This window comes from Brassica oleracea, chromosome C3, assembly GCF_000695525.1.
Source record: "Brassica oleracea var. oleracea cultivar TO1000 chromosome C3, BOL, whole genome shotgun sequence".
Classification (NCBI taxonomy): Eukaryota; Viridiplantae; Streptophyta; class Magnoliopsida; order Brassicales; family Brassicaceae; genus Brassica; species Brassica oleracea.
The window spans coordinates 61,525,553-61,540,509 of NC_027750.1; the positions used below are offsets into that span (position 1 = coordinate 61,525,553).

A 14,957-nucleotide genomic window follows, 5' to 3' on the forward strand; every position below is an offset into this window, starting at 1 on the left:
AGTAAATTTTATGTTTAAGAAATCATAATCCAAAAAGGATTACAATATTCCTTTTTTGTAACTGAAATGATTAAAATTATTCACATCTATATATAAGATTAAACTTTCATATATTTTGTCACCAAACATAATTGATTAAAATCAGAAACTCTCTCATACAAGAAAAACATTAGGTACGTTTTTTTTTATATAACTTTAAATTGTTTTTACCTTTATCCTTACTAGAGAGTAAAGACTGTCATAATTATCATAAAATATGATAATGTGCGTAAGTTATTGGCATAATCATGTGTGTTAATTTCTACAGACGATATAAAATTGGTTATTCTGTCATAGTAAGTCAATGTCAACATCAATTTTTTATGTTACGTCAACAACGATTGACCAATGCAGTATAAATAGTTTATTATGGCTATTCGAGTTAGATAATAATTTTAAAATCAACAACAATTGTTATGATTTTGATTGTCATCGGGGTTTAGTCAAAAAGTTAACTAAACACTTCTTACAATAAGACTATGTTTGAAAAAAAAAATATTTACTATTTTCTAACCGAAATTGTTATTTAATTTGCTATCATGCATTATCAAGGTAACAATGAATTTAGAAGATTATTTAACACTAAATCAGTTAAAAATATTAAAAGGTAAGAAATTTGAAAAAAAAGAATAATGAACTTATAGGAAGGAATATCTCATACTTAATAAAGGTAATTTTTTAAAAAAAAATCTTCTATAACTTTTTATTCAAATTGATTTTTTATTATATAGGAAAATACAATCAAGGTTGTGTGCATCATTCTCTTCTTGAAAAGCTTGGAGATGAACTATGTGAAGGAATTATTATTGACATCTTCTATTTATAATGTGCAAGATTGCAGTAAGAACTATAAAATCTCCGATCATAAATTTCAGTTAAGAGTGAATGAGAGAACGACAACTGCATATGTGTGAAACAACCATTACCTCAAATACTCTGTGAAAAAAATCAATTTCAACTACAAAAAATTTCTTCAACTTAAAGATACAAAAACTATTAATTAGATGATAATATTCATGCATTTATATACATATATATATATATGTATATAAACTTTTTTTGTTACAGATGTGTAATTGGTACATCAATAATATGAAAAACCGATGTTCATAGTCAGACTACACTCGTCCTCTGAAGAGTTACTCTAACTTAATTGTTAAGGAGGTATTTTTCTATAAATAACTGTAGCACTTTTTCTCTATGAATTATTAGTCCAATTCCATTAAGCAATTTCAGTTTTTTTTCTACAAAAACTCTATTCTATATAGTGAAAATGAAATACAAGCAACATTATGAGCTGGACAAGTAGAACTATTTGAAGATATATATCGCGCTGTGAAATGTGATAATATTGTTATTATCATGAAAGTCTTTTATCAAGAGATATCAAGGTGTAATTTTTTTATTAGCATATTCTCAACTAAATTCTAATAAAAAAATTGAATGTTTATTTTATTATTTAACTCTAATTAGTCGAAGAAAATTTAATATACTAATTTTTATTATTTTTATTAGTTCCAGCTATGATGATGGTTGCTTGGTTAATCTTGACCATATAATTGAAAATCATTAAATGAATAATGAAGTTTATGAAGCTCAATATTATTTAACATATATATATTTATGTTAACTTATATGAGTTAACTATATTTGGTTAACATAAAAAATTAAAAAAATTAAGTATTTATTTATATATTTATTAGAATCCTAAATTTCATATTCATATAACCTACCACGCCCCTCAATTCTAAATCCTTAGTCTAGATTAGTTAAACCTTAGGATTATAAGTGTTCTTTTTTTCTTTTTAAAAGTGAGATTAAAAGTGGTATTAAGAATGTGGTATTTTTGGTAATTTCCCGTATAATATTGTCAATAACTAGATTGACCTTATTTAGCTTTCAATTTTTTCATTTTAATTTTTACTTTGGTTGAGTTTGGTTTAAATTTTTAGGTATGAGTGTTTTCTCTAACCTTAAATACAAATTTGATAACAATTTATCATGCACCATGATACAAATACTAATTGGAATTTACGTATGTAAATGAGTTTGTAATTATAAAATAAATATCTCACAGCTTATGCAAACAAAAAAATCCTCAATCTATAAGGGTAATTTTCCTAAATAGACCATTTTCAAGTTTTGGTCACAAAAATAGACACAAGGAGTAAAATGACCAAAATGTTTCATTTAATAGGTAAAACAACCTTAATACACTAGATATATAAAAAAATAAAAATAAATAATTTTTTTTATAGTTTTAGATTATATGTTTTCAAATTTGAACTTTTTTATAAAAAAATTTCGAAAATTGTTTTTTATTTTTTTTTCAAATTTTCTTTTTGTAATTCGAAAATACTTTTTGAAACTATTTTTATTTTTTAATTTTTAATATTTATTTTTTATTTTATAAAATTTTAAACTTCAATCTCAAATTCCTCCCCCCCTCCTTAACTTAAACCCTAAGGTTTGGATTAGTTAACTAAATTTACTTAATATATAATATTTCTTAACTTAACAAAAGTAAAACATTATAAATAAATTTACTTAATATATAATATTTCTCAAAATTCAATATTAAAATAAAATAAAAAATAAGAATTAATATTAAGAATACAAGACTTTCAAACAATTATAAGTAAATTAATTTAACTCATGGTTTTCAAATTTTAGGCTATATACTATTGAAAATATTCAGATATATACTATGCATGAGGCTATAAGTCATTGAGAGCATACACATAGGATTAGGAAAAAAACAATCAAAGTATGAAAAATCATAATTACAGTTTACTATTTTTAAAATGTTAAAATTTCTCAAATTGATAATACAAAATGGAATTCAACATCAAATAAGGTAAGCTAATAGATAAATCATTAAAATTAAATTGATTCATAGATATAGACACAATATTTTTTCTTCCGGGAACACAAAATAAAAATATACTCTTTAAAATAAAATTTCAAAAGTGTATTTTCAAAATAAATTATAAATCAATATCAAAATGTGTTTTCTTTAATAATATCCAAATCGAAAAACCAAACATAATTTTCATGAACAAGGAATGCATCAAGAATATACTTTAAATTTATATTATCTTACAAAGATTATTTAAGATTAATTAAAGTTCATCAAAATATTTGTTGCGATTAAATTTTAAATCTAACTATTATACTATTACATATATATATACATAACAATCATACATTAATTATAATTTTTTCTGAATATAAAGCAAAATTAGATATTATGCAGATAGTTTAATCGCTTATGTTATTCAAATAAAATATATATAATTTTTTGATTAAAATATTATAATGTATTAATATCTTACATACATTGAGTAATCTACATAATATTTTTAAATATAATTTAATATTTTCAAAAACTATAAATATGTTTATAAACATAACTATTGCATCTATAAATACAAATAACTACATATCTAATAACATGATATACTTATAAATAAACATAAATATTTAAATCAACAAATCCTATTTCAAATAATAAAATTATATAAATCAATTAAATTGTTTGCTGAAAATTTATTATAAAGCTAAACTAAATTATTAATACAGACTCGCGCGTAGCGCGAATATAAAATCTAGTCTATACTATATAAAAGTTGAAGCTATAAGCTATTGAGGATGTCCACGTATGATTTTAAAAACCCAATCAAAATATGACACTTCATCAATTTAGTTCATTATTTTAAAAATGTTAATATTTCCAAAAAAAAAAAAATTTAAACAAAATTAATATAACTTAAACTGACAAAATAAATTTCCTTTCTCGCCAAACACTGTGTATTGTAGCTTGAAGAGCAAGCTTTAAGAGTTTAGTATAGACATATTGTTGTCTTCTCAAACACGAGTTTCAATTAGGCAACCAAAAGAAGGTTTAGCCGAATGAATCCAAGAACGTATAGCCGCATGTTTGCACATTAATTTTATTGAACCCCCTGGTGTTCCACGCGAATAACGAAATCATCATTTTAGTGCCCCAGTGAAGAAGCATGATTAGCTTGTTTGTTCTTGGCACCTTTATTTTGATCCTTCTTTCCCCCAACATTGACATTGGAGTTACTCTTCTGTGATTTCTTATTCTTCCCGAGCTTTTGCTTCTCCATTTTTTTTCTCGTTTCAAGAGCAGCATGGGACTCCGCTGAACTTTCCTCATCTGAGCTATCGCTCTCAACTTCTCCTTCTTCTAGTTCATTTCTTAGCAGGTGGAATCTAGATGGCGAGCTAGTGATAGGAGGCTCCCCCTCCATACCTTTTCCAGACTTTCCATGATTTCGACGGCCTGTAGGTGACTTACTCTGGGGTATCGTCAACGAAGCTTCATTGTTCTCAGACTCAATAATGTTTACTATCGCTGCCTTATATGAGATAATATCCTTCACTGCATTCTCCATAGCACTTTGTTCCTCTTCACTACCTTTTGTTGATGATTGTTGTGCACTAGCTTCATCGCAAGTAAGCTTTGCCACCTCCAACACATATTTCTCAATATCGATAGATTATGAGTTCTCATTGACAGTTTCTCCACCAGTCTCTAAACCTGCCTGCAGAGCATCAGTTTCATTTCCTTCTGCTAAGCTCGCTGGCTTCTTCGACTCTTCTTCCGTCTCCTTAGTTTTCTTATTCTTTGAACAGTTTTTATCTGTGTGTCCCCACTTTTGGCAGCCGTGACAACGAGGAGGCAACCACGGATAGTTTACTAAAATAACTTCACCTGATCCACTAACTGATATAGTCGCTGGTAGAGGTTCCTACAGATTCATAACCACCAGCACACGAGCAACATCTAGTCAAACGCATCGTTCAGTATTCGGATGCAACTTCACTGTCCGCCCAATAGTGCCACCAAAAAAAGTGAGACCAAATTGTGGGAGAAGAGATGGTCTGGTACCCCGAAAAGGTCAACCCATAGCGGGACAGCAGTGAGATCAGGGTGAGCAGACGCTGTTTTTGGGCTCCACTCACGTACTACAATAGGGATATCAGCAATGTGCAAAAAAAGTCCTTTTCAAGACTATGTCTTTCAGTTGCAGATTGTCAATACGGAACATAACTGTTTTGGGACTTATAAACTGTGCGTCGATCTTGGTCGGCCTGTCCAGAAAGGACCAGATCTTGTTGACAATAGCATGTACTTTACTAATATGGGGTGCATCTCCCATGAAATGCCCAACAATATAGGCAGACCACAATGGTTTGGAATTTGACAGCAGCGCCTCTGGCAGATCAACTGAAGCTACTCCTCCTTGAAGATCATCCACATGAGAGTAACGAACAGCATTCGAAAACTGGTCTCCAAAGTCTTTTGAACCTGGAGCAGCAACTTGAGAATAGGACTTACCAGGGGATTGGGGAAGATCCGGGTCACTAGGCGGAGGCGAGGACCCCATACCTCCGATCACCGGAGCCTTGAGGTGCACGTTACGAAGAGATGACTAGGGCTTATCGCTAGGGCTTCAGAGCGTTAGGTCATTTTTATGTGTACATGATTTCAATTTACTTTTCAACAAAATCTTATCCTGTGTTTTAATATTTGCATCATCATATTAGGATCTCTGGTTGAGAGACTATAATATTTTGTTTCACACCACTAAAGAGTCTATGTAGGAAGAACTAAGAGGATCTTCAAAAGCATTTTCATTTTTAAGTTGACAAAATTTCAAATTTGAATTTTGCGGGTGTTTTTCTCTGAATGTTTTTTTTTTAAATTAAATTTTAGTTTTAGTTTTTTTTTTAATTATAATTTACCTTGTAGTCTTTGTTACGCATAAAATAATTAAAATCGTATTACCTTCATAAATAATAAAATATACATTTAAAAAACTAGGATAGACAGCATTTATTAGTAAAATGTAACTCTATAATAAATTATAATAAAAAACACAAATTAAATCATAAATTATAAGTAAACTATTAAATTACCTAATATAAAAACTTTTGTAATGTTCTAATATATGAATATTAAATAAATTTTAATTTAATATATTAATATATTTCTTAGTTATACGTAGGTTATGAGGTAAAAGTTATTGAAACTCAGTATTTTAAAAAGTGAAGTATTTATGATAAACAAAATTACTAGGACAAAAATTGATAACTATAAAAGTTGACAAGATTATATGGAAGACATAATTAAAACTACAAGGAATTAAATTATGCAGTTTCATGTTGACCATTTCAAATATAGTAGATTCATAATAAAATTACTTTTGTGAAATATGAGGATAGAAATTTTCTTATCTATTTTACAATTTTAATCATTAGAAAACATATTTTTCCTAAGAGCACCTCCAACGGAGGTTCTACCCGTTGGAGTTCTAAAAATGAATATGTGTGTATATATGTATTGTATATGTATATGTAATTGTGGAATCCACTAAATAGTCTAGAACCCCTACCTAAAAGTTCTAAAAGTTTTGTTTTTAGAACTTTTGGATAGGGGTTCTACACTATTTAATGGTATTCGTAACTAAATACACATATACAATATATATATATATATACATATTTATTTTTAGAATTCTAATAGGTAAAAACCTCATTGGATAGGGGTTCTACACTATTTAATGGTGCCCTAAGCTTCTTCTTAATCAGAACTTTTTTTATCAGATTGTTTTCCTTTTTTTGTCATGATTAGATTGCTTTCACACCATCCAAATCGAATCATTTCACGTGCTTTCAAATTATTACCATTCTTTGATTGGATTGTTACTATAAACAGAGAAGTACAAACTTTTTTTTTTCGCGTTTGTATGCTTATATATGGTTTATTAAAGGGACAAAGCCCAGAACACGTTACAAAGAGGACAGGGAACCCAACACAAAGGGCAAATTTAAAGGCTGTAGTGGGTCTCAGTCCAGAACCCCAATCCCGTAAGCGCCATATTGCACCACGCATATTTCGTGGTCGGGACACGTGTCACAAGGCCACCACAACTTTACCGAAACCTCCACTCGAGGGCACGTGTCGCAAGATCAGATCGCCGCCGCTCTTCACAGATATGCAAGACGCCGCCGACACACTAAACGGCATCCACCGGAAGCACACCAGAAAACAAGGTGCCGAGATCAGACATCACGCATCGGATGGTGAAGATCTTCCACCATAGTCGGAGAAAGGCGCGACCCAACACCGCCCTCAAGCCCACTTACCCCACCGCCGATCCACGCATTGAAGAAACAAATCAATCATCTACGATCGATCCAAGAACAACCAACATGGAGTTTGAATCGAGAGTCGATTGAGCGAAGAGAGAACAAAAGCGAAGATCACAGACCGAGAAGCCGGAGAAAAACGGTGCTTTTAGAGCCACTGATTCCCGGAATCGAAAGCCGATGAAACCGATGCTATCGGATCCACCGATTCTCGAAAACTAAGCTGGCGACGTCGGTGTATAGGAATCACCGCCTCCCAGAATCGAACCTGATATATAGACTGGAACCGGAACCATAAGAAACTCCGGCTGAGGTTTCATCTCCTCCTTCCTTTGTGTCAGATCGTAGAGAAGGAACAGAGTTGAAGGAGAGAAAACCATAAACAGAGAAGTACAAACTATAAATAGGGAACAATATACTATATATATATACTGCATTTTATAAATAAATAAAATGATCAACCATATATTTATGCCTTCAACTTTGATTAATCTATCATAATATCATATACAAATTAACTCATGGGTTTTTCTAGTAATCTCTATTTTATGTTCTTCATGGTCTACAGTCTGGTAGCTCTTCTTCTTTCTGCACCGGTGCCAACATCGTCAGCCTTCTCGGATCCTGCATCGGGAGAACTTAACCCAAGACGCTTGTTTACCTTAAATAGAAAAACCGTTATAATAATTAATTCATTAACAAACAAACTTACTTTGAATTTTCACTGTAAATCTGGAGATGATGATTTGGGGTTAAGAAGTCTCCCTTCGGGTCAGAGTTGGGAATTCAAATTTAGAGTAAATTTTATGAGGACTACGAAGTATAGCTGCATTTTTTCTTGGCATACCGGTGGATCTCATGAGTTTGATATATTTACAGTGGACAGAGACAATAATGATGCAGGAAGACCACGCAGAGTATGTATTTGGGAGGTCGTAGGTGAGGGAAGGGAAAAACCAATTTGTCGTAAAAGACGAGATAATCGACCTGATTGGTGTTTTGATTGGAAACCTTAAAAAGTATAAATTAATTATTTTCTGTAGATTGAAGAAAAAACTGTCAATCAGAGAAGAATTTATACTTTTAATGATTTGTAAATATTATCGATCCTATATGACCATCTTAATTTATGTCTTGTATAAAATGTATTTTTTTTTCATATAACTACGGTATATAAATCTTCTTACGTACATTATTATTTATTTTTCATTTCTTCACAAATTATAAACTAATAAATCATAAATAAATATTGAATAATTGAAAAATAAATAACTATTATATATATAATTAAATTGGCACGAAGACATAAATTAAAATAATGACTATTTTTATTAACAATCTTTTTATGATAAATAAATCAAAATAATTATATTTACCTATTTTCTATGGTATATAGTTAAATTTAAATGATATTAACATACATATATAATATACTTATTAATATAGTTATCTATTAAATAAGAATTCTTACTCATATGATTTCATGATCATTTGTATTTTTATGATAAAAACTTTAAACTTCTGAAAATGAAAATTTCAATGTGGACTTTTAATAATTTTAGTAATTTATAATCATAAATATTTGTTCAATGCAAATTTAAGGACTAAAATATTTATTTTTATATGGTATGTAATTTAATTTAAAAATTACTAAAAAAATAATATATATATATATATATATATATATATATATATATATTGATATGAATATCAATTAAATGAGAATTTATATTCTTATAGTTTTAAGATCATTGTATCTTGTTATAACAAAAATTTAAACCATAGATCACAAATTTTTAAATGTAAGATTTTTAACAATTTTAGTACTTTAAAGTATTTTTTATAAATTAAAAATGTAAAAATATACGAAAATATCATTTTTACTATGTAGTGAATATAATTTTTAATTTATTTTAATAATATAAATTTAAAAATGATGAAGGATATACAAGTTTTTTTTATCAAATCTTTATTATTCAAAATCATTAATTGTAATATATATTTTATTATATTAGGTAATTTCAAACTTTTACTGAAGGTAAGAAAGAAAATATTTTTTTATACATTAATAATTAATTTATGTTTAGTTTAATAAAAGTATAGTTTATATTTAGATGAATCAACTTATTTTTTAGTGATTCTAAAAATCATTGTAGTGATAACAAGTATCACTGATAAAATGTTATAATGCTTCTATTTTAATATATAAAAGTTTTATTTATATAATAATTCAAATAACCAAAATAAGTCTTTTTCGATTTTTTTATTTTATTTGGAACTATTTGTAAGTATTGATTTTAAATTTTAATAAAAAGTTCGCCCTATTGTAGAATTTGCGTTCCTACAGTAAAGACAATCAAAGAGTAGGTGTTGTCGTGATTCATGACTTGTACCGCATAGTAAGCACTCTGGTGGAACAAGTAAAACCTTTGTAGCTATCTTCTCCACCTACACTAACGAGTAGAACAAACCATATTTATCATTTTGTATTTGAAGGTAGCAAGCAAAGAAGGCCCATCAATAGGAACTTGAAGAAATGGTATTGAAGTTTTCGAAAATTTATGATAACATTGAAGTTTTTTGGTATATAGCCTTTCAAGGTTTAGCATGTGTTTTTAAATAAGAAAACATTTCAAGAACAAGACTCAAAGTTCTAAACGGATCTAGAATTCTTGATTTCCCCCTGTTATGGCAAATATCATATCGTAGTGTGCTTCTTATTTAGACTGGACTATGATATTTTTCATTAATAAATCATTTTACTGTTTTTTTACTATAGCAAAACATCTTTTTTAAATTCTGAAAATAGAAGAATGAAATATTCTTGAATCAGTTTAGTTGTTGCTGTGTTTTGATTTCTTCAGTTGATATCTATTTTGACAGAAGGGGATCCTCAAGATCTCTGTTACAGTTTGTTGTGCTTGAAAAATCTTCGTTATGAATCTTCACTTCTGAGTCGTTTTCACTGTCTCTCTGTTCTTGATTCATCATGACATCTTTTGCTTTACCCCAAAGCACAATGTAAAGTCCCATAATGACTCCTAATCCTCCGATTAAACTATTCCAAAAGATCAAAAATGATAAAACAGATTATGTTTATGGATTGTAGTTCTCTTACGATTAAAAAGGATATTTTATTACCTTCCAATGTAAATCTCTTCTTGGAAGAACAGAGCAGCCAAGATTGTGACGATGACTGTGCAGAGAGGATTAAACAATGCAGAGAAAACAGGACCTCTCTTTGATATAGCCCAAGCTTGGACCGTAAACGAAAGTGCTGACGCCCCAACTCCCTAACAAACACATTTCATTTCAAGATTAAGATTTATACTAGTCTTTGGGGTCACAGAGGATGCGTTTAAAAAAATAGAAAAATGTTAAATTTATTCAAACAAAAAATCATTTATACAATGAATGCGACTACATCGGAGTGTTTTATGCCCTTACTGCGTAAAGACAGGTTGCAAACTCGGAGTATGAATGGAGAATCCAAACGTTTGGGTCCTTCTCAAGGAAGAAAGTGACCACTGCGCATTGTATTGTTCCAAATAAACACATCCAAGCTGATAAAGAGAGGTGATCTGGGTAATAGGCAGAGATTGGAACCTAGGGTTTTGTTGAAACAAAGTTTACTTGTAAAGCAAGACATCTAACAAAAAAGGTTATTATATTTGATTTTCTAAACGGAGTAAAATTTACCTGAAGCGTAAGCCAAAAGGACCAACAAACAGTGCTAGAGAACAAGAACAAACAACCAAACAGCCACGTGTTCTGGTCTTTCAAATCTCCTAATAATGCATTGGCTACTGGTAAAGTGGATCCTGAGTTGAGAATCTTTGGTCCACGAAGAAGAGTCATGGAGGTCGCTCCTGCTACACAGAGGATCGTCCCTGCCATCTTCGCTAGGCCTCTTTTATCCCAGAGGTTCACTTTCTCATATCTAAAGATCAGTAATTAATACTTTAGTTACACATCATGAATCTTGTTGTTCAAAGTTTTCATCTTAAGATATGTATATTTACCCTGCGAGAAATGAGACGAGGAAGGTGATCGCAGGGATGATGTTACCCACGGCGCTTCCCATTGCCGATGAAGCTAAGTAAAGACCTTCAAGATACAGGTTTTGATTGATAGTAATGCTGCAAAAATATAGCAAAATGGTCCAAGATTCTATAAACAAAAGTTTCTAAGAAAAAAAAAATAGTAGAATATTTCATAATGTACTACATATATACTTACCCTACAAGCGAGACCAAGAAAATTAAAGAAAAACTCTTGAGATCCAGTGAAGATATCTTCGGTTTTCCCCTACAATCCATAGAAAAAAGTATTAAACACAAGAGTTACCAAGAACTATTTAGTAATTACCAAATCATATTAATTTTTTTTCTAACGACCATGAGATTCTTGATCGTACATCTCCTAATAGAAATTCAAATTATGTTAAATTAACTCTTCTTATGAGAGCAGATTCCTTCTAAGGGGAATCGAGCCCATGATCCTTTAAACTTCTACTATGTGAGCTAAGAGTTTTAGTTACTAGGTTAGTTCTTAATTTGTTAGTCACTCATATCCATATATGAGAGAGAAAGAGCTAGATGTGATCTAAATTACCTTGAGAAGTAGAGAAACGGGAAGATGAACATGGTCGCAAAGGCTTGTCTGTAGAGGATAAAAACACGAGGGCTTAATCCATTAACCATAGTAGCTCTTGCAGAAAGAGTCACTCCTGCGTAACACATCTGAATCCCGGTCATGGCCATTGCTGGCTTGTACTCCTCGAACTTTCCCATCTCCTCTTGAATCTTGCTATCTCTCTCTCTCTCTCGGTTCTCTTTGTCTGTTTATGTCAAGAGTAGTAGTAGACTCTATTGTTATATGGCGTTCTTGTTATATATACCAACGTTTACGTGTTCACAAAACCGAATCATCTCATGTTAAATAGACAAGTAAGTACTATTATGACGTTGTTAGTATAAATTATTGTTAATCATTTCAATAATACACTACATATGCTAAAAGAAACCAAAACGACTCGGTTGGCGACCACGTACTTGTGTTGTCGTATAGGGGTTTCAAAATTTCAAGTGGTCTTCTCGAAGTTGGATGTATTCTACATGACTATACATCGTGTCATCTATTGTTTTCTGGAGCGACCAAATCCTTTTAAAAATACTAAACCATTTCAGATCTTTTATTTTTGTTGGATCCTGTTTAAATTCGAAATGGAACAAATATAATTATACTTTGAAAAAACTAGTTGAGTTTAGACAATATCCAACCACTTATATATTTTTCTTTTAAAATAGAAAACCTCTACTACATAGGTGAAATTTGGTTAGAAATTTATAAGTTTTTTTTTTTTTTTTGTCGTCAACTTTACAAACTCATACAGACTCTGTAAACCAAACCGGAAGATATTGATCCATGTGAACGACGAAAGACGGCTGAAACCTAACACTGTGTGCTAGGCTATCCGCCTTTGTATTATGCGCTCTTGGTACATGAACGATCTCTGATTGGAGAAAACTTGCTCTCAGATTTTTGATGTCTTCCAAATAACTTGCAAAACATGGAGAGGAGAAAGGCTAGCCCGAACATTCCTCGCCCCCAGCAACCCAGCGAAGCCTTCTAAAGTGCTGTGCCAACCCTGGCCGGAGAAAGTATCTTTCTCTTTCCAGGAACCATCTGTGAAACACCATCGTCCTGGATTTAACAGTGAAGACCTAATCTCTTCCTGTGGGACCATCCTCTGTTCATTCACTAGTTGAGCTTCAGCCCAAAGGGTTGATTCTGTTTCCGTCAATTTGAGCGTATCCCTAGGATCAATCTCCAGATTACTAAAGACCTTACTATTCCTTCCTTTCCAGATATACCATAGTATCCATGCAAACTGATGATCATCTAACTGCGGAAAGACTCTCCAGAAAGATGATCCATATTTGCAAAAAGGGATTGTGTGGGAAATATAGTTGGATTTGATGGTATCTTTGAGAGAGCCCAAACCTGAAGTGCTGGAGGACATTCGAAAAACACATGATTTATCGATTCCTCCTTAGCTCAGCACCTTGAAAAACATATGTCGCCAGTTATCCCTCTCGCTTGTAAATTTTTCTTAACCGCAATACACCCTGTCCCCAATTGCCAGAGAAAATGTTTAAGCTTTGGTGGACACCTAACTTTCCAGCAGAATGATTTCAAACCATCGACCGTAGGTCCAAAAAATGCTGGTGGTTTTGCTCTATCCGGGTAAACTCGTTCTACCTGATATCCCGATAATTTATAAGTTAATATTTGACAAATTAATAACTACGCTAAATTAATAAATTTCTAATTATAAATTTAAAAATCCTATGTAAATATATAGTCCTAATAAAATCATAAATTAATAATTTATATATATAAAGTTTATATAAGTACCAAAAAAATTGTATTATTTGTTTTATATTCTTAATGAAGTTCATTTCTATTTTTCTTAACAGTTCACCATATTTGAATAATACTTGGTAAAATTTTTATATAAAACTACATTTAATCCTATGAAACATATTTCGTACACACCAAATAATATAACCAAATAAAACTTAAATTTTTAAAATTTAATTAATATATATACAACAAAATTAACTATTTTTTATTTTATAAAAAAATATTTCTAATAAAAAAAATTTAAAAATTAATAAAATTACATAATCCCAACATTTTTATTATTTTCTTTTGTAATTGAATTCCGACTTTATTAATTTATAGAGTTTTTTACTGTATTGCACTTATGTTCTTGCTTCATCATGGTACCTTTTGCTTTACGCCAGAGATCACAATGTAAAGTCCCATTATTACACATAATCCTCCGATTAAGGTAGAAAACATCAAAAATATACAAAGATGATGATGAATGTTTCAAAAAATAATATATATATACACAAAGATGATGTATATGGATTGTAGTAAAATCTTATATCAAGGAAGATTTGCTTTATACCTTCTGGTGAAAATCTCTTCTTGTAGGAACAGAGTTTAGTTTTTTTTGTAAAGCAAGTCACCGCCCAAAAAAACTAATGATCTTTTTTTTTGTTAATAAAGTTTACCTGAAATGTGATACAAAAAGACCAGGAAAGAGTGCTAGAGAACTAGAACAAACAAAACAATATAACACATGTCCTGGTCATTAAAAGCTCCTAGTAACGATTTCCCTATCGGTAGTTGAATCAATTCAATTTGGTCGACGAGCTTATATATAACTCTAATTTGTGTTTCTGCTAATTAACTTAAAGCCAGAAAATATATATGGAAAGCTGTTATTTTAAATCTACTGTATATTGAGAATTTTGAATTTTAACCTGATCTTACACAATGAATAGTGACCGAAGAACAACGAGGAATAAAGCATTGAGTTTTTTGCAGAATTGACCTATAATTTAAAGTCAAACACAAAACTAATCTCCTTTTTTTTTTTGAAAATTGGTTTTGCCCTATTCACCCCACAAGTTCATATAATTTACGAAAATGCCATCAATTTTTTTTTCTTTTTTTTTCGAAAATGACATTTTTACTCTCTCACCCTCATCATCTTCAAGTAATTACAAAATTGTCATTGTCATCAATACCACAACCACCATGAACAACCAATTTGAAGCTCTTAATGCTCCCAAAATCGATTTACCCTTCTTCTTTTTCCATTCTTGTGAATTAAACACAACATATCTCTCACTTTCTCTCCACAATGAGCTAAAAAA

General features: G+C 30.4%; 1 protein-coding gene and 1 long non-coding RNA gene across 2 annotated transcripts; one reads left to right on the plus strand and one right to left on the minus strand.

The window, feature by feature from the left end:
• Positions 1-784: 784 nt before the first annotated feature.
• LOC106334405 lies at positions 785-1,373 on the plus strand. The gene is made up of 3 exons (XR_001268605.1): positions 785-879; positions 1,108-1,203; positions 1,308-1,373. It is a non-coding gene; the product is annotated as an uncharacterized LOC106334405 (long non-coding RNA).
• Positions 1,374-9,908: 8,535 nt separating this feature from the next.
• On the minus strand, positions 9,909-12,086 carry LOC106332364 (WAT1-related protein At4g30420-like). Its single transcript, XM_013770833.1, has 7 exons — positions 11,836-12,086; positions 11,461-11,529; positions 11,244-11,360; positions 10,921-11,161; positions 10,669-10,827; positions 10,363-10,514; positions 9,909-10,279 (listed from the first exon to the last, which is right to left on the minus strand). The coding sequence occupies exons 1-7, from the start codon at positions 12,012-12,014 to the stop codon at positions 10,093-10,095; spliced, it is 1,104 nt and encodes a 367-aa protein (XP_013626287.1). The 5' UTR covers positions 12,015-12,086; the 3' UTR covers positions 9,909-10,092.
• Positions 12,087-14,957: the final 2,871 nt, after the last annotated feature.

Coding starts and splice junctions, on each gene's coding strand:
- LOC106332364 (XM_013770833.1), bottom strand. CDS start 12,014: ATGGGAAAGTTCGAGGAGTACAAGCCAGCAATGGCCATGACCGGGATT. Junction 11,530..11,835: donor CCGTTTCTCTACTTCTCAAG/GTAATTTAGATC, acceptor TATGGATTGTAG/GGGAAAACCGAAGATATCTT. Junction 11,361..11,460: donor TTCTTGGTCTCGCTTGTAGG/GTAAGTATATAT, acceptor ATATTTTTGCAG/CATTACTATCAATCAAAACC.